General features: G+C 39.0%; 1 protein-coding gene across 6 annotated transcripts in view; it reads right to left on the reverse strand.

Annotated features, from left to right (window-relative positions):
- Nucleotides 1-20,965, reverse strand: part of LOC138130224 (growth factor receptor-bound protein 14-like) — a 101,894-nt gene that overhangs the window by 45,461 nt on the left and 35,468 nt on the right. For 4 of the 6 annotated variants that reach the window (XM_069046652.1, XM_069046655.1, XM_069046656.1 and 1 more), the window contains exons 4-6: nucleotides 14,203-14,333; nucleotides 10,527-10,607; nucleotides 1,980-2,159 (exon numbers count right to left, since the gene is read on the reverse strand). In XM_069046652.1, the coding sequence (XP_068902753.1) occupies nucleotides 1,980-2,159; nucleotides 10,527-10,607; nucleotides 14,203-14,333 (392 nt within the window). The remainder of the gene's footprint in view (nucleotides 1-1,979; nucleotides 2,160-10,526; nucleotides 10,608-14,202; nucleotides 14,334-20,965) is intronic. The other 2 variants (XM_069046653.1, XM_069046657.1) reach the window with 2 other exon arrangements.

The following is a 20,965-nucleotide window of genomic DNA, read 5'->3' on the forward strand; positions in this document are numbered from 1 at the left end:
GCCCGCCTATAAAGGGGGAGATTTTTGTGTATGAAAAACAGTTCAGAATTAAAGTTTGTTAAGGAAACAAGTCTTTGATTGCATTTTCTCCGATACGCCTTACACTTTATTTGAAGTTTGAGTTTCACTGGATCCTGACAGAGAAGTGAAGAGCTCAATATTAATTTATCAGAAGTGGGATAAACTATTTTTCTTTAATACCGTTTTGAAGATCCTTCAATAAAAGTGGAAAATGAGTTATCGGTCTGTCAACAACTTCGTATCAGTCATAAAATGATAACGACGGTGACAACTTAATCTCCGTAAACAAGGCAGTATTGAGTAATATTTTTGTTTCCGCGTTGTTGCATTTCTCGACGTTTTTTCAACAAGACACCGCGCGTCCTCACATGGTGGCTCGTTTTGGCCCAGTTGAACCTTGCACGAAACGCGAACGATTTTCAACACCGGTTCAACAACTTCCTGATGATTACTTCGACAAACATTTTATTAACCAAGTAACCAATAAATTAGTACGTTGGGAGTACGAGAGCCTTTATTATGCAAATAAAAGTAAAGAGTGCCTTACTTTCAAGGTCGACTGCTAAAAATCGCAAAAGATCACCCACCACACTATACTCTTCGATTTTAGCCAGTCGCTGGCACAAAAGCGTGCCCACGTGACACTCGACGCCAAAAAAAAGTCGTCGTTCCAACGTGTAATTATCCTGCTATATATCATTCTGCAAACCTTGTGCCAGAAATAAGCAAAATACAATATTTTAAATCGATGTTATTAATTGATTCACAAACCGCTGTCGAATTGCGTTACGCTACGTTGCGCACATCACGCACGCGAGTCCCATTTTCAAAAAAAAAAAAAAATCGGTGCCGAAAATGTTCCAAATTATCTTTTGCGGAAACGTTTCAGCCTTGATATCAATAAGTTGTGTGATTGCGCTCTGTGCAATTAGCTTGATAGCTAATTCTCCTAATCTTGGTTGAAGGTTTCATTTCAGAAAAAATATGCGACATAATAACAAAATAAATAAAAGATATGATCGATCGATCGACCAAAAAAAGATCTAAATTGGAGCGGTCGGAAAAAAAAATCAAAAACATTTAAAGAGATTTCCTGATATACATAACCGGGAAAGTGGTATGTATAACATCTATCAAAGATAACCTTAAAATTGACAATTAATTAATGTTTTTTAAGACTTTGCCCAAACGAACACGAAAAACGTTATTCAATCTTCGGCCTGTTTTATATCACTCGGCCAACGCCTCGTGCTTGAAATTTCGGCCTCATCCCTGAAAAATGATCTGACAACGCTGCTCATATGAAAATACCTATTTCAGCCGTGACCGGTCAAAATTTGCAAATCTGGTTTGGAGTCGATTCGAGTTTTTCCCAAAAAAAACTGATTTTTTTTGGGGCACGATTCGCTTTCTAATCCACTCGATTTCTTCCGATCTGTCGCGGATCCCGAAGACAACAAAACTTCCCGCTAACTGTGCGAATTTTTTCCGTTGTTGCCAACGAAAATTATTAAAGTGTTAAATTAAATTATCTGACGGGGCAGTGGAGCGTGACTCCTCACGATACGATCGTTATTACCATTTCATTTAACGTCTGTTTCAAAGCGCTCGGTACCCAGAAACCACACAAGTGATTATAATAAATGAAAGAATAATTGAACCGTAAAAGCCTTGAACGAAATTACGACACGATACGACTGCAAACGAAAAAAAAATCGTTACAAGAGAAAAGAATTATAGGTTTTTGACGGCGTCGATAATGCACCAAGACCGTATTACTCATTGTGTTAATACAGTCCTGGCCTTGTCCGACGATAGTCAGGACACGACCGAAACCACTTAGAAACAGGTGATTTGCTTCGTTTTGATAACTGCGGAGGCGGCGAATCGGAACGGGTTCTAGTTACGATGAGCGCCGCGGCGCAGGGCGCACTTCCTTATTATCGAGGAGGACTCACCGCAGTTTCCCTGATCTTGGCGGCCCTCAGGAACTTGGCCAGGACTTGAATCTTGTACGACAGATAAAGTTTCTTCTCTCTGAGCAGCAGGAAGGCTTTACCCCAGGCCTGCTTCTGCTGGTCTTTTATCCACACTTGCGAAAAAACCACCGGAGATTTCCCTTCTTGCAGCACGAGATTCTGTAACGAGGAGAAAAAAATTATTGTAGGATGACGGAGAATTCCGTCCGATAATTGTTACTCTGAAGCTGTTACGGTACCATAATGACAGTAATTATTTTTCAATTGAAGGATTTTTTATGCTGCGCCGTTTAAAGACAACCAATTAATAGTTTATCGTCGGTGAAACATTTCATTCGACAATTCGTTTAATGGCTCTTAAACATTTGCATTTGTTAGAATTTAATTGACTATAAATAAATGTGAACAATTTTTCTACTGTTAGAGTGTATAATTAGATGATAAAAAGTGAAAATATTTGCATAGTTGACTCACGCTTAACGTATTCGCGAGCGTTCTTTTGTGCTAACAGTTTTCGTAAATCGTCAAAGAGTTGCGCTATTCGCTAATTAACTGTACCTAAGTAAACTTAGCAGAAGCAGATCAAAAAGTGAACAACTTGTACTGGTGTACGCGATTTGGTCCGGTCTTCTGGGAAAGGATTAACTAGTACCACTTTCAAAAAACGTGCCGTTAGAACTGGCGACGACCAACTGGAAGTAATCATCTAGTCTGAACTGAGAGACCAAGTTTTAATGACTTAAGTCGGGAACTGGCGGATGAGATTAGTAAGAAGGAAAAAAAATTGAGTAATCAATCTAAAGGTGCTAATGGATCGTCAAGTTTCAACTGAAGAGAACAAAGGATGTAGCAAAAAAAAACGTTAAAAAGAAAGTTGGTCTTTATGGTCGTAGCATTTGTAAAAAAAAAAGTTCCAAACTACGAAAGTGTTTGATACGCGCAGAGATATTTGAACTAGAAAATTTCAGTTGTGGAGAGTGGACGTCTTTTTATGAATAACAACGTACAATGGTGTAAATAAATGATACAAATGTTGTGTATTTAGGCCGTCAAATCATTCTTTATCGTACCGAGAGAAAAATTGTCGCTGAGGGCGCTTGCGCCCGAGGCAAGACAATCTCAAAGATGATAAAGAATTTTGCGGCCAAGATGTAGGTACAGTTGGTTGAAAAAAAAACGGGAACTGTGAGAATAACATTGACACATTTTAACAATTCTTCCATAGTGTGAAACCTTCTTACGAGAGATAGGTTAGAATTATTGTCAAAATTCAGTGACATTTTAAAAAATTATTTGATAGATATTGTCAAATTGACAATTAATTGACAAATGGACAAACCAAAATCACATTAGGAAGATCTTCATTTCCCGTTTTTTCTGCAACCAACTGTACACAACATTTTTTTGTGCAACCGAAAATTTGTAATTATGTACATACATTATAAAATGAAGAAGTAAAATTCACTTCACTGTCAATAAATGGACCTCGGCCTTGGGGCAATTTGGATTAAAGAAAAAAAAAGTATTTCTCTTGGTGAAGAAGATTAGTAGATACAAATTTTCAATGAGAGAATCTTACTGTCGGAGCTCAGCGGGAACTGCGTGACGTGTTTTTGGCTGACAAATCCGGCTCGAAGCACCAATGTTTGGGGCCTTTTCGGAAGGAGTTTTAGCACAACTTCTCATGCAAAAATCTAATTATCACGCAGCGGGTCACAAAAGTGAAGCAATGGAAGTTGTGCGAAAACTGCTTCCGAAAAGGCCCCAAACAATAACTATAAAAAGAAGCAAATAAAAATAAATAATTGTATCAAAAATTCTATTGGATAAGTTGTCGCGTTGTCTTGGAACAATATATGGGTTTAAATTAAAAGAGATTCGTTTAGTTTTCTATCGGATCGTGGAATGTTTTCTTCACTACATTTTCTTGACTTTTCTTGGTTCGTTTAATTATTATTAAAATATAAATTCTCATTACTTTAAGGCTAGACGTTATCGTACGAAGGTGTCTTAGAATTCACACAAGATGAAAAAACTCGCGAGAAACTATCGACGAATTAAAAGCCTCAACAGCTCCATCTCATATGTTAATTACTCTTCAAGGTAATTTTTCCATTTTAATTACACAGATATTTCTGGTTGGGAAATCTAATCGCAAATTCTTCAGCGGAGGTCAGATATCTCACTACACTTTTTAAACACCACGAGTATCCATTTGCAACATCTAAATACCCAAGTTCAAATTACAAACCACCTCGATTCAATTTCCATTTTTGAAATTTGACTAATTTTCGTTGATCTGATCTGATGACTCGGAAGTCATCTCTTGCCACAGCTGTTCCTCGAGTATACTACTGTCGACCTAATGCACCTCGTGGCAAGTGAAAGTAAAACTTTTGTTGCAATCAACCGTAAAAATAGGCAACTTGATCAAAATTGAACCCCAGAGCGACGTTATTTTCACTTCGTCGAATTAATAATAATAATAAAGTAGCAAAGTTTATTTTTTTGGTCGTTTTTGTAACGTTAAAAATTTAATTGAGCAGCGCTGCAACAGCTCGTTGCCGAAGAAACACTTGGGCCAATTCTCCATTTACAATAAGAAACTACCTAGGCGGATGCGAGGACCTCAAATCAAAAACTTTATTATTCGTTATCGCACTCCTGTTGCCTTTAATCGACGATAATGATATGCAAATAGACGTAAATAAAACGCTATTTTTAGTGCACTCTTTGCTTCCTGCATTAACATGAGCTTAACATAATGTTCGACTGTCGAATCGCAACGTCGCCTTGACCTTGATCCTCGCGCAGACCCGTAACGACGAAATTTGGCACCTCTCCCTTTCGTCGAGTCCGCCCCTGTTCCGACAGCGATTTTTCCCCCAATTCCGTTCCAATCAGCGCGACGGAAGTCCGATTCGATTCGGCGTGATTTCAGAAAAATCGCAAAAAATCCACGAAATCAGATTTGCCGATTTGATTGGACGGTCGCAGTTCCGGACTGATGGAAATCAGCGGGGGCCCCCTTTTCACGCCACATCCGCATCCGAATGTGAATCAGGTCGGGACGTGGAATAATCGCGAATTAACTGTTTCTCGCGTACGAAACGACAGGAAAAAAATATGGGGGGGCGAGGGGTGTGTGTGTGTTTATGAAATCGACGGTTCCGCAACGGTTGGTCGCGTTTCGCGGTGTCACTTCTTCACACTCCCTTTCTTATCCGATCGACCGGCGACTTTGGATTCTTCTTCACGCTCCACTGACATGAAATATTATTGTTGTTGTTGTTTACAGTGTTAAATTTCAGATGGGTGTTACTATACGAGTTTATAAACGCGATGGACAAAAAAAATGAATTAGGCGACCAACAGTACGGAAAATTATACGGTTGGGGTCCTTCCTTCTCTTTTTTTCTCGAATGGTAATGGCTTTTTGTAGGTGCGGGTTCTCGGTATTGGCCACATTTTGCTTTTGATTATGCTAATTGCGTTTACAATCGACGAGTTATATCATGGGTTACGGGATAAGGAGAGTGCGTAATGATGTTGCTCCATCGGGTTGAACGAACTCTTTCTTCGCTTTCAAGGCCCCACTTTTACCAAACGCAAGCAAAATCGACTCCTCAGAATCCTTCATCTCTTCTTCTTTTATTCCGGCGAAAAGACCTATTTCGTCCGGGATTCGATCGAAATCGTCGTCGTTTTCGTCCCGCACAGAAAAAGGAAAAGTTTATTCAATTAGCGACTCCGTGCCACCTCGATAAGTAGTGATGATCACGAAATAATTATTGTTTAAATCCGAACTGTTTAAACACTTTATTAATATCAATCTTTAACGGGAGCCTTCGAAATCAACCAATCACCGTTCTGTAATTTGTTATCTCAGGAAGAAGAATAATTGCCAGGATCAGAACCCGATTGGTTGACATCAGAAAATTGACTTTACGTCATTCCTCCATCCGAATCATGTGACAGTGATAAGTATGTCTTTAATAAATAAGACAGCTCAACACAAATAACTTCCTTTGTCTTAAATGGTTAAATAAACATGATGTTGCCGGATTATCGCGAAAGGTGATTCGCTGTTCGTTATCGACAAAGCCGAGTATGCGATTTCATTCTGTCTGACTTACGTTTTATTCATGTAATTATTTATTTTTATCGAGAATTTCCTTCGTAATTACATACTTAATTCTAATAACACATAGTTTAGTGGCGATTACACAAATTCATTTAGTAGATACAAAATACGCTCCAGAAGTAATTCCATTACCTGCGTATTTTTTGAAATTCCTTGTTCTTGCTTTGAGCTGATAAATAATTGTATAATTTAATACCAGGTGCTACTTCTACCGAGCCGCACAAACTCAGGGGTTTTACCAATTACAGTATCTGGTTCTGCGCTTGTGTCTTGATGATTTATAACCATTTATATGATATTAACTGCATAATCTAATAATTCAAGTTACGACGTTATCAAAACGTGTTGAACGTTAAAAATGTTAAAGAACAAGCAATCACGCATTTCGTTACCACTCGACCCTGTTGCGAGCTGGTGCCATGATTTTTACCAAAATTGAAGCTCAACAAGCGCTCCAACTGTTGGTGAAAATCCGTCAAAATCTGTTCAATAGTTTTTTAGTTATAAGCGTCCAAGGGATACATACATGGATATAAATTTTCCCTCTCATAACATATCAAGTTGCGTGCACGAGAGGCACCTGAAACTATTAAAATTATGTTTTTAAACCGTGTACAACAGTCCTGGCTATAACCAATACCGGTGATAAGTGTAATACAATTCATCTGCAAAACTGAAATTCTTCAGAATTTGTTCGCAAAACTTTTTGTAATTTATGTATGTATAATGGGAGGCCATGATTTATTTTTTTTATGTTGGACACACTGTTTGATTTCCGTCACCAGATGACCTATCAAAAGGAACATAACATGTTGCTGAATTTCCCCCGATTTCTGAATATTTTTCTCTTGCCAATTAGTAAAACTGACAACAATGCACTAAACATTGACGCTACTTATAACCTCAAACATTCATAATTCAACACACAGCTTTACTACCAAATTAAATGCAAAATTTTCATGACCTCCCATTATGCCAAAACAACGTGAATGCATTTCATGGAAGTAGTATTTAGAAATCATGACCAACGTATGGTGATTATGAACTTTCGCAGGTCATCAGTGCATATAATTTCCACGTTGACCGTATAACTGATACCTTACATGTCGACCAAACTATTTTCAGAGCTTTTTTCACTATCACTGTACAAGATAGTAATCTTTAATACCATCAGCGTAGGTATCTTTGTTTATCAAGAATTTTTGTACAGGGTTATTCTAAATGATTGTAGTCGAAGTAGGCCATGCCCATGTTATTACATTTTTGCCGCTTTCATGTGAACTGTCAGTTTTGTCGCTGTCACTGTCATTTTTTAGGTGAAAAGTGCGATGATGAGGTTTTTATTTATTTTTGTTAAATTAACGATTGAATCCAGAAATATTGAGTTGTTTTGCACCTAATTTAACTCCCGTGTGTACTCACTTATTCACATAATTTTGATGTTTTTTTTATGTGGAGCGGCAACCATAAATTTTACATTGAGTTTTCACGCCTACTTCGACTACAATCATTTGGAATAACCCTGTAGCAAGATATTCTAACGAGTACAAGTAAAGCGTTTTAATAAACTCGGACCATGAACCGTACCTTGAGGTGCACCATGTTTCGCTGTTGAACTGTCGGATTAATTCTCACTTACTACAACAAACTACTGTCTTTTCTCATTTTGGCAGGATGCAATTAATTTGATCCTGTTACAGTCAAAAGAATATAGTTTCAGCTTACGAACAATATATCGTGTGTGACGCAATCGAAAGTCTTAATTAAATCGAGACAACTAACATAAGTACAATCTTCCGATTCGAAAGCTAATGAAGTAATTCCGTTGGAGCGTTTACCGGTAGAGTTGATAAATTATGTATAAAACCGTACCGACATTGGAAAAATACTTTAGAATTTTCAAAATATTCATTAATTTGATCCTTCAGCGATCTGTCAAACATCTTGGCAAGAATTCAGAGTATCTCGATATAGATCTATAATTATTTGTGTTTTGTAATTCACCTATTTTTAAATATCCCTACGACTACGATTTTTTATAGGCAACACGTTCATTGTTAATTTTACTCGATAGTACTATGATGACGTCAATTAACACTTCAATTACTTTCGAATTTATGTTACACCCATATTTACTTTTAAATTTCCTCTACTAATGGACAGCTGTTTTTACTCCATCAAATAAGACCTCGAAAAACGAAATTTATTTATATCATTACGGGGTAAATACAAAGTGTTCCAAAATTATTGTCGTATCGTAGGGTGCTTGGATCGGAAAAAATTGTGTGCCACCTTTCGACGATAAGGTGACGCATTAAACGACACCAAACATAACCTCTAAGCCGCTGGCAAGTGTCAAAAATCATTTCTGTCATTCATTGTTTGTTTTCTAAGCCTTATATTTCTTCGTTCAAAAATCAATTGGTATAAAACTATTACAAACTGACTTAGTTGTTTGATTGATAAACCTGACCTCTTTTAAACCAGTCATTTTGGCAGATCTTGATAGTTGGTATAATTTTTCTAGAATGCGTCAAAATTCAAATTGTCAAAACCTACTACGATACCACAACACAATCATTTTGGAACACTTTGTATTTAGTAGCGTTGGCTATGAAATTTATCGATAAGGTTTGAACTTTGAAGTATGTAATGATTAGCAGTCAAAGTATCTGGGGAACTCCTATTACTATGTTTTTTATTACCACTCTCACCATATCTCACATCTCATTTGTTTGGTACTTGTTTAAATTTCTACTTTTATTTGTTGCATATCCTGAATTTGATAACTTCAACGTGACTGATGTCTTCAAAATACAAAGTACATAATCCAAAAGAGTAGCGCATTTATCTTCACTTACCGTTAAACCGATCACCAAATTTTAAAAGACGTATAAATATAAATAAAAATATATTTCAACTAAATGGGATTTGGTCACCCCAAGTCGAGATAAAATCTGAAATATCTCCATCCGATCCTGAAATATTTTATTATTCCTCCATCGCTGATCCGATAAAATTTCGTATTTTTATACCTCCATATTGAAATATCTTGATAAATCTACCACGCTTCCTCGATTTAAAGTTATGACAGCACCGAATTTATTACGATATTAAATACATTTATGTTAATACATGCGCGAAATAAGCATGCCACATTAATAACATAAAAAAAGAAGATATAAATAAGAGATGATAACAAGACATCGCAAAAAATGAGTTATTGAAATGTCTGAAATGTTGCGTTGACATTTTTAAAAGCCGAAAGGTTTTTGCGTCGCAGCTGAATTATCACAGGGAAAAAAATCACATCAGGAAGCGAAAAACCGGCACGTCTTGTTAGCGATTAAATTAACTCCATTGTAGATGGTTCCTTAAAGACTCTTGTTCACCGAGGCGTGCTCCCTCTCGGATGATCAATATCGGCCCGAGCTTCCAGAATTTGCACACCAAAGATGGTCCACATTGGGGGAGAGTAGGGTGAGCAGACTGCTCGTCGTGTTCGAGCGTGCACCACGCTGTTGGCGAAACAAGGATTGCGGAAGGTTGAAAAAAAACTGTCAGTTACTGACGAGACACTAATTTATAATTCCAAGCTGACACAAATCCGGCGGTTCGTGTGGCAATTTCGCTCGAAAAGCATTGGGAACGGTCTTTCGGCACACCTAGGTCGACACGACGGCAACAAGGATGAAAAAGACAACTGGACCTGGCAGCTTCCGGATTAAAACGTTTTCTTTTCCCGGCGATAGGTCGATCCTTGAACTATCGAGAAGCAACAGCCTCGAAACTGACAGAACACAACCGTGAAGCTTCCGTCGTCGGAAAGCGGCGCAAAAAATCTCTGATTTCGCAAATTCGCACAAAATTTTTTCGACAGTCACGCCAGGCAACAACCTCCAGCCTGTCGAGGATTGTTCGCCGTTTCCTGGGCCAAATCGTCTCGTTCGCGATGGGAAATTAAGCAAAAATGGGACCCCCCCATTGTTGTAATTTCTCGTTCATTAATCAAGTCGCGTCGTCGGCGGTGGGAAAACAGCTCGCTCGGGCAAATTCGAAAATTCCTGCCCGTTCGGCGCGACCATTTTTACGGAAAATTAGCGAGTCGGCAAACACTTGCGCGGGCCGTAATTGGAACGCCCCGGGGATGCTCTCTCCTCTAAAAAAACAAATTCTCCCCGCCCGCACTAAAACAGCGCAACGGCATAATTAATTTTAACTTCAAACATTTTTTCTGGCGGTTAATAATTGAGCGGCGTCTCCCCCTGGAACGCTACCCCTCTACCAATAACCGGCGATAAATTCCTGGAAACGCCACTCTCTCCCCCACCCACCGACCCGACATTTTTTTTCAGGACCCGAAATCGTCCTGGCGCACTCACCTGGAGGTAGTTTTCGTTGACGTTCGTCAGGAGCGGGAAGTCGTCCTTGGTGACGTTCAGCATGTCGGCCGGGAAGAACTGCTGACATGGAAAAAGATCAGAATCGAGAATGTCACAAGTTTCGGGCGTAAGGACGAAGCGGGCGCGCAGCAGACAGGACGAGTCGACGGTGAATTACCATGATCATGTAAATGTAATGGAACAGGAGAGCTGGGGAGCCATGAAATGCAATAATAAATTGTTATTTATTACGTCCTGCTGTCAGATCCCAGATAATATATCACGGCGGTATTGAGAGAGAATTTTTCATTCGGATGGGATTGTTGCCGGCCGGGACGGTTCGTGTCCGCCGAACGTTACTCATCTCGACGATAACGAAATTAAATGCTGTACGATCCTATTAGAGAAAACGTAAACGCGATTTTTCCCCGCTGCAGAAAAGTATTTATTTATTCGGAACGCGCGACCGATAACTCATCGCCCAACAACAAAAAACCAAAGATGGATGCTGGGAATTTTCAACAAATTACCAGATTCCGTTCGGCCGAAGGACACGTCTCCTGCCCATTTATCACCGTCATTAACATAAAAGACGAATAATAAAACCGTACGCGGCAATTTATCAAATTTAAACACTCTAATTAACTCGTGTTTTCCGCGCTTATTAAAATGTTTTTGTTTAATCAGCAGCACATTAAAAGCGTTTTACGACCCCACTCGACCGCAATTATTTCCAGTGACATTCAATGAAAGCCAACTGTTTACTTTTTCATTGATAAAAATCGTTTTTTAAAAAGAATCGAGTCGGTGCGTTTCGTTATGGATGGCGCCACCTAGTGGACAGCGGCTGAACCGAGCGGGTCCGCAACACGGGCGCTGCAAGCACTCTCGAGTATTTCAACCCGTCTGCGAGAGATGGCGCCGCGTGCTGTGTGATCGCCGCTCCTGAACGTTTATAAATTCGAATTTAAAATTACCGGTCATTTGAATTTGTCTCGGCTGCGTAAATAATAAATATACATTTGGGATTTACATGTGTTACAACAAAGCGTAAACGCAAATAAAGCGCAGATTAAATCAAAACAACTATAAGTACACCCGGGGAAAAATTCGTTAAATTCGTTATTGACTTTGTGCTCAACGGATTATTTCAATTTCTAGACGAATTGTTGTAAAAAGGATCGAGTCACTTGCGCAAACTTTGCAGTCAGTTTTTACACATGCGGAGGTTATCATCTTCGATAATTAATTAATTGCTCGACGCTCGGGTCGTGACCTGATGAGTAGAGTGCATTTAAGGTGAAATAAATTCAATTTGCAGATGTTGCTCTTGGAAAATACTGCCTTCAGCAGTTTTTGGTGATTTACATTTCCCAACGGTTTTGTAAAACAACATTAACATTTCGTCAGAAAATTTACATCATTCTGTAGATTACTCGTCTGAATGGTTTTTGTTGATGTAATTTGTGTCTATAAATAAAAACACGAGTCGATACAAGAGAAGAACTGGTTCTTAGTTGATGGTCAAAAATAGGAGGAGGCTATCTAAATCCGGCGTTTAAAAAATCGTACAAAGAAAGAAAAATGATCGGTTTGGTCGGCTAATTTGAATGTATAATTTATTGGAAAATAAATAAAAGAAAAAGTTACATGATCAGGTCCTCGACTTTAATTTCCTTTGGTTCATCGTCTGATAATTAGCATTTAAAAAAAAAACATGAGTTGTTTTGAAGTTCTGCAGTTTGTGGATTTACATTTTATTTACAGTTAGAGAAATGTATGTAAATTGGAAACATTTTTGTAAAAACAATCCAGATATAAGTGGTGTTGATATTAACACGGCTGACAAAAACAATAATAAAGAAGGATGTGCTTAAAAGTGTATACAAACAAATGATAATTTTTGTTTGTTTTAAAACAGGTGCACCAAAAACAAACATTTCCTTTTCCTACACGTTGTGTTTAAAAAAAGTGCTTACCAATGTAAGTTGTTAACTACATTCTTCTCATTAAATTGAAAAAAAAAACAGATTCTGCCCTTTAGAGACAAGAATTTTTGATTGTCAGGAATTATTGATAAGCTAGCCAGAAGAAATTTTAGAAAAACGTTTGTCTTGTCTTATTCAACACGATCCCCTTTTTATCTTATTGTACAAGAAGTACATGACGCAGCAACTCTAGACGTTCAAAAAATTACCATCTTTGCGTGCAAAACACTCCTCTCCGCTACACCATTTCGTTTAAAGAATTCTTCTCCTGTGCTGCTAAATATTGATCATCAAAATCAATTTATTGATTTTTACTACGAAATGAAGGACTCGCGAGCAAATGCGTTGTCCTGCAAGAAGCACTCCTTTGGAAACTTTACCGCAACAATCCTCATCATATCTTGACGAAGCTTTGTTGGTACTGTCAAACGAGAATAGCATAATGCTGTCTCAGTTTTACTTTGTTCCGAGTAATAAATAATCTGTCAAAATTATTCCCTCATTGTTCCAAAAATAGTACATTCTTCAATGAGCCTATAATGGCTGTGAATAATAGCCATTATACGCGAGTTGAAGACTATACTTTCTCCACGACTATACCAAGAAAAAACAATCTGAAAATTGAATTGAATTAGATTTTTAATATTTGACAGTTCAAATTGGGCCTCGTTTAACGGTTGCTATTCGATGCGCGACTTATTGTTTACAAACGCATCCGATTGGCGATTTCCCGTTGTGGAATGAGAATACGAGGATTGTGATTGGCCGACAGCCCTGGATTTCAGTTTATTCCAACACAGGGCGTGGAATTGAATATCCAACAAGAATGCGTTCATTCTTTAATAGTCGTGGAGAAAGAAACTATTTTAGACAAATCTTTAGAATCTTTCCATTCCTAAGATAACAATCGTTATATCCTGCACAGCATTGATATTTTCTCTTAAAACCAGCAACCCAATTTTTTACACTGTCGTAAGGACATAATTTATCTTTTACAGTATTTCAACAAATTTTCTATTCACAATTGGCTACTTCTGATTTCATCAAAATTTAAAAAAAAAATTCATTTAAATTCGCAATAACGAACCGATCAAACAATTTACCATCGATTTAGACTCAATACCTCCTCGTACTTGAAACGACGTACTCGATGACAAATAGTGAATTACGCTCTTGCGGATTTTGTAACTTGTGCTACTTTAGTCATCGATAAATCGTGAGCGAGTCTTTAAAACGATCACTCCAAGGAATTGTTTCATTTCGTTATTTTCCCTCTTGACCGTTAACGACGCATTCACGACCAACTGGACGGCTCAACATCCCGACCGATAATTCTTGACGCTTTTGTCCGAGCGAATTTTCGGGAAGTCGCTTCATCGGTCTCTCGAGCAAGACAGCTCGATCAGAAATGGGGTCACAAATACAGAACCAATTTGTTTGCGCAAAACCCGAACTAATAAATATCAAATACCGAAATCCGGCCGGAGTCCCGCCCCAGAGCAAACATTGCAGAAACACGGCCCAGATAATAATAATTCTATTTGTTCATCATGATGTATCAACAGTGCTGCTTCTTTAAATAACCCGAAAGTCGCGTTTTTCGCATTCATAAACCCGAACCGTTCTAATTAACGAGACCGAACAAACAAAAACGTTCACCGGACCCGCTCCGGCACCACGATACTTACTTGGGGGTCGTGGAAGAACTCGTATTTCCTGTAGTCTTTTCTGAAGACGTATCTGTACTGGGCGTGTCTCGAGTAACCCCTCATGTCTCTGGACGCCGACAGGACGTACTCGTGATCCTCCAGGAACCGCTCTGAAACAGAGGAAGGAAGATCGATGAGAAAACGCACCACCACAACAACAAACAACAAAATATTTACACGATTACTTAAAATAAACGTTGGCTCACCGCAATAAAACAATAACGTTGTGACACAGCGCGTTCCGCAAACATCCAAAACGGAAGTTTTTCCCGCACGCTCCCGGGTCCCGAATTTATCGTTTAATCACCGCCGAGCAACGGGACAATTAAGGAACCCCCCGACCAACCCCAATTGACCAATAAAACCTGATGGACTCCGACGTGCAATCTGGAAACGTCACCGGGAGGGCCGCGCGGTCCTTTCCGACGTAACAGGTGTCACCATTGACGATTTGGTAAAACCGCCTTCAGCGCCGAATATCGAAAAGGTCGGACGAAATAGGTCAACGGGACAATCGATACTTATCGGGTAGGTATGTGTAGAGGCGTAGACGGCAGAATTCGATTAATCCCAAAGGTCAATTTGACGCCCACGGTAATTAGGTTCGCCCCGAGGGCGCACGACAAGCCGAGGAAAAGGAGGCAATTGCGATGGCGCGATGTTATAACCCCCGAATTATTATTCCGAGTGCTGCCGGTGGACGTACAATGGGGGCCTTAATAACGCCGCACTGCGGACATCGCCACAACGACAAAAGCGCCGAAAAAAGCAAACAACACAAAATAAAGAGTGAAGAAAACAGAAGAAGAAGAGACACGTCTGTGTTGGATCGGCCGCACAAATGTGAAAGTCGAGGTTCCCCCCGATTCTGTAATTTGCTTTGTGGAGCTTTTTCGACGACGTCTCCGCCGTCTTTATCTTAACTGGCCAAACAGCGGCGAGTGCTTTCACCTCGTCTTGTCTACGAATACGATTCAAATAGACACCCCGGCGAACTTTCTAGTTTTTTCCTTCGATTTGGAACCGATGTAAGTTGGTTCGTTGCGCTCCGATCGCACTTGATCTCTTTGCACTCGCCAGTCTCGTATCGAATTAAAGTCATAAATCAAGATCACTCAATTTATTGGCAATTGACCGCCATCAAAGTTCAATTTGGTTCGTAATTATCCGAGTGCAGCAGCCGGCGCCGCCTCTACAAATAAATAGACCTAAAACAGACCAGACGCAGTTGGTCGATGATGCAACCGATGCAGCAATTTGCACATTGTTTCAATTTTTTAAGACATGTCTTGCGAAAAGTTGTTCTTGTCTCATCGTTTCGTCCACAGATGTACTTCTTACGCTCCCGGTGTGCCTCAAGAAATCGTTTTATGACCGCTGCTGTTTCATTTAGTTATTGATGACATAAATGATGATTCAAATATTTTTTCCATGATTCGTCATTTCGCAGACAATTGCCTCTTGCTACGTGATAATCTTAATAAGATATCTATTTCATTGCTAGGAAGAAAACAAATTGTCTCGAAATTTTCCAAGCACCAGGTCAGGGCATTCAATTGAACTATTATGTCAGATTAACAGAATGATGTTTTTTTCGTCCTATCCAAAACTATCAGCTCTAGAAATAGTTTTTATCTTGAAGCGGTCGAAAATCACGCCTTTGTGTATCTCTATGGAAACGGTTGAAGTGGCGTTTTTTTTAATAACCGGACTCGAAACACTTCAAATCCTAGGAGTTGAAAATGTTTAAATGTCCACAGGCGGCTCGACCGAGTCAAATGTAAGGTCATTTGAAGCATTTCTCACGATTTATTTGTCACTAATTATACAATTTAGTAAAAATTAAATGGGCCGTATCACAAAACCCTTATTAAATTTAATCATGACTCTAATTACCTTGGTGACGAATTTATCTCTTTCTGGTAGGTTATAATTGCATAAATCTATATCGTTTTTGTTTACTTTAATCACGATTTTAGTTATCCCATTGTATTTAAAAAAAGCCTCTAAAAAAGCGAAATAACGAAACTGCCCAATATTTAACCGTTGCCACTGTGTGTAACACGTGTCGCCCATGTGCACGGATGACAGATGTCAAAATCAAAAATAGCAAGATAGCCGTTCAACGTTAAAAAGTAAACTTTGGACTTTAGTAGACTTAACCATTGAACCTTCAAGTACTAATAATATTGCAACAAAAGACCTAGCAATTACTGGTGCCTTTAAGTTTGAAAATTGTCACTTTACTATAACTGCAGCAAAAGAAAATAAATGAGTTCATATCATTCAGAGTAGATCTTTTTATGCTTCGCCTAATTCGCGACCTCGCCTTCGTCTCGGTCTTCAATCTCTGGGCTTAGCACAAAAAGACTTACTTCTACTCCTAATCTTCTATCGATTCGCACTATCATTCAAGGTTCGTTATTCAGAAATTTTCAAGTCTCTTGGGCTTGTTTTCAAAAATTCTGAGGAGTTCTTACAATTTGAAACAATTACTGAATCATTTATGACGTTTGCCAAATTTAATCTTGAATCGATTTTATCGCACGCAACGAAAATCTTGAAAACATCTAACGTGAATTTTTCAAATTAAAATGTTGGCGGTATCGTGTAGACGTCATTTATCCTATTCAAGGCTTTTCTCGATCTCTTTTATTGCAGAGATTGTCTCTCGAGACTCTCGGGGATAGATGTAACGGGCTAACATTGTATTTCTTTTCAAACTGATACATCACACAATTAATCGAACATTCGAAAGTTTTCTTCGGTCCACGCGATGTGCCAATTATCATTATCTTACACAGTTCATCTTACGAGCGACATTTTAAGCTGTCTTAATTTTTGGATCCTACACATTTGTACTAAAGGGCCTTCAAATAAATTTATTTTTAGAGCAACCTATGGAAATTCAATTGTTTGCAACATTTTTCCAGCGACACACAAGAAACGTCTGACATTTTAACGAAATAAAATTAGGTTAGAAAATATTTTTAATTTTTGTAGTACATTCTCCCTATTCCCCCTCCACGGAATATTACAATATGAAATTGGGAAAAGTTTACTATGTAACCTGTGCAACTCCGGAGAATAATTGGTTACCTACAAAAATTACTTTACACTGTTAACAGAATTAGAATGTCGCCTACGCCTACTCTAAATATATATTTATTTGAAGGCCCGATATTTATATTATATAAGTTTTGTATATCAAAAATTATCTTGATCAAAGATGGTCATGGATTGGAAAACGTCCGTTTCAACTTATTTAGTGTGACGATTTCTTCGGTACGAACGATTGGCCTACCAGCACCTTTTTTATGAGTCACAGAGCCAGTTTTGCAAAACACACCAACACAATTTGTATAAAAATCCTTCGGCATTACTGCAAAGTGCTCCCGAAAATTGATTTTGACAATCAAAACTTCGACAATTCATTTGCAAAAAAATATTAGGAATTAAAACTGATTTCTTATTTTGTGGGCTCAAAAATTTTGAACATTTACAGAATGTAGTGGCTACGAGAAGATCTCCTATTAGCTATCAAACAATGACAAGTAGTATTTCTATTTGGAATTTTCTTATCGACTGTAAAGGAGGTGATCGGTATTTGTCATATCCGGCTATAGAGTCCCGTTCGTAAATCAATCTACCAGGAAATATCCAATCTAGATATGGTCTTACTGCACAACATTCTACAAAGTCGCACCATCCTCTTATAATTAAGCATTTCATTGCGAAAACAGAAAACTGTTTAATTCTTAACGGTTTCCGACAGTTTGCAGTATCTTCGCCCATAAAGAAGAACCAATGATCATCCGACCATGGGTGACCGTATCACTCGAATAACACCAGATCCAGGTTTGCTACGTCCAATGGAGAATATATCTCGACTAATATTGACATTATTTGTCTGTTTTGCATCATCGACTCACAAGTTATTCACCTTCAGCCAAAATCGTTGTTCAAATTGTGTACTGAGTGAATCAGAATACACTTTCTCCTCTTAGAGACTGCCAAATTTTGTGGCTCACATTGAAATGACGAACAAGTGGAACTGTTTCTGTTTTAGACTGAACTTTTCACATCTTCCCCAGCGTTGATTTTTTTTACCATGGTCATCAATTGCATAAAATCACTGATCGACAAGCTCTTTAATTTCATTCTTCAGAAGATAAAAAAATCTGTGGTTTTGGCCCAAGCCGTTGAATTTCAAATGAAGTTTCTTCCAAGATCTTTTCGTGGATTGTGCCAAAACATACACGTCCTTATCGTCAGGTTCAGAAATCAAGAAACGCGAAGAAAACTAACGCGCGGTTCTGATCTGGTGGCCAGAATCGCTATTCTAAACGTAAACATTCCGCCGTCGGAACGTGATTCAACTCCTGGAATAGAAGTTTGTGCATTTGCAACCCGATCGAGACGACAACTCAGACGCTCCTCCAGTCACAACAATTTTAGTAATGCGTAACTCGAAACGAAAGACATTCGCTGCAGATTTTCCTAGCTGATGCCAGATTTAAAACGTAACTCGACACTTCGAACAGTCATCGCCGTCTGGTGCACGTCACAAACGGGAGCACCACGTCCGTTCGCGGACGTGGGTGGTGGAACATCTCCTTTCGCTTAAAAACGCATCAATCGGTACGTTCCCTCCCGACCACAACAACAATAAGACCGGGCGGAAATTCGCTTTTATTTTCGTATATTTTACTATCTTGTTTTCGGTTCGCGCAAAATATTTCTTTTTTATCTCCGCTCCATCAGGTTATGCCACGTTTCGGTTTATGGTTCGCTATAAATACGCGGCAATAAAAACGCTGATATTGCACGCTGACCTGTCAATTATTGGCCAATACGGGGACCTCGTAAAAAAAATCACTCGACGACGTCATCTTCCGCGATTTATGAGGGACGATTGACCATCTCGCGCACCCTCCACGAAAAAAATGCACGTCGGCGTTCTCCCTTTCGGACGAGACGAACCACCGATTAAAACCGCGGCGGCGAGCCGCGGGAAAATACCGAGAAAATTCGCAGCAATTTATGTGGGCATTAAAAATAATTAGCCTCTTTACGGCGGTATCGGCTCTTGTAGCATTGAAAAAGGTCGAGCGCTCGTCTTGACCTCTTTGTGGAATTATTTAAATATTCATTCGGAAATTTTTCGACTAATCGCACCGCTGCGTAGGTCTCGACTAACGACCAGGACTGCCACACAAACCCAGATATCAAATTGCACAAAAGGCACAAGGCGAATCCGATATGATAAAGACTTCTGCAGACGGTTCTGCTCGTTCGTTCAAAACCAAATAAATTTTATTAAAAGCGACGCTCACGCAAACGAGATCGTGTATTCGGTTGACATTTATCCGAGAACGACTGCAACTTCCTCCTTTTTGAATAAAATAGAAAACCCTCGGTGCAACGTGACAGTTGCGTCAACAATACAAGATGGTTTTTTTTGTGACATAGTTTAAACTATTCTGATAAGAATGTGACAAAATATACTCGAGCTGCATCGGAGTGTCAGAATTTTGGGAAGCATCGCTGCAAAACTGAATGCTTTTTGGTGTATTTGTTAAGTCATCAAATCAATCAAAAAAAATGAATAATGAAATAGTGTAATAAAGTAATTAGTCAGAAAAGTAAACCGGTATTGGAGAAAATAAACAAGAACTACATTGCGTAAGTGGCACTTGATGAACCCGTCGGTTTCTTGTTTTTACTGTTGCAAAGCATAAATAGTTTTAATTATTCAATTAAATGACAAAATCTAGCGAACGCGACTTTTCCATAAATAGAAATAATTTATTTTGCAATAATTGCTTTCGCGAGTATGTAATAAAGTGACAAATAATTATACATAATTATCACTGATAAGAACAACTTGTAACTTGTTAGAGCAACAATGTTGCCTTCGCACGTGTACGCATAACAAATCGCGCACACTTTGCAACAACTCAACCAATTTCAAAATTTGGCCAGCGAATGTTGCCAAAAAAAAATTGGTCTTTATTTCTACGAGTCAAATTAATTGCTGCGACATTTTAATGAGAAGATGAAACCGCGAAGAGGTAAAAGAATGGTCCCAGGAGCGACCCTTGCGGGACGCCGATGATATTTCGTTGGATTGGGAATGTTTTATTCGTTCGTTGATGCGAAAAACAAATCTGTTTCCTGGACTTAATCCCGGCAATAACTCGTCCTTTCAAAGCCAAAATTTCCGGCAAAACGAAAACAATATCACCGATAAAAACCGTCAGATACCAGCTGTTGTTATTTATGGAAGAATCCGAGCGCGTTATTAGTTAAAACGGTCATAAATATTGTTATTTTGAACATTGCGAACGCTTTAATCAGCGCTTTACGACATCCTGGCCAGTTCTCGCGGGAAATCGTTTAATTAGAACTCTCCGCGAACACGTCCACGAAAATCGCCTCGAGACGCTTTTCCAAAACACCTAAGTGATGGACGATTGGATCTTTATTGTCCCGGCAATAAAACACGCCCCCGACGTCGAGAAGAGTAATTTTCCGACACCACAATAACGCGCACCATAACGTACGAAATAAATCGACGAGGAGCGGCGAGTGGCGCAAACCGACGATGTCCAAAAGGGCAGCCGGATTAATAATGCACAATCGAGATTGTCGTAGAAATCGGAACTGATTTGCGGGAACCACCGTGGCGAAGCACGTGACAACGTTTTCGCGCAGGTTGCCTCCCGATTCAGGCCGCTCC

This window comes from Tenebrio molitor, chromosome 5 (assembly GCF_963966145.1).
Source record: "Tenebrio molitor chromosome 5, icTenMoli1.1, whole genome shotgun sequence".
In the NCBI taxonomy this organism is placed as follows: Eukaryota; Metazoa; Arthropoda; class Insecta; order Coleoptera; family Tenebrionidae; genus Tenebrio; species Tenebrio molitor.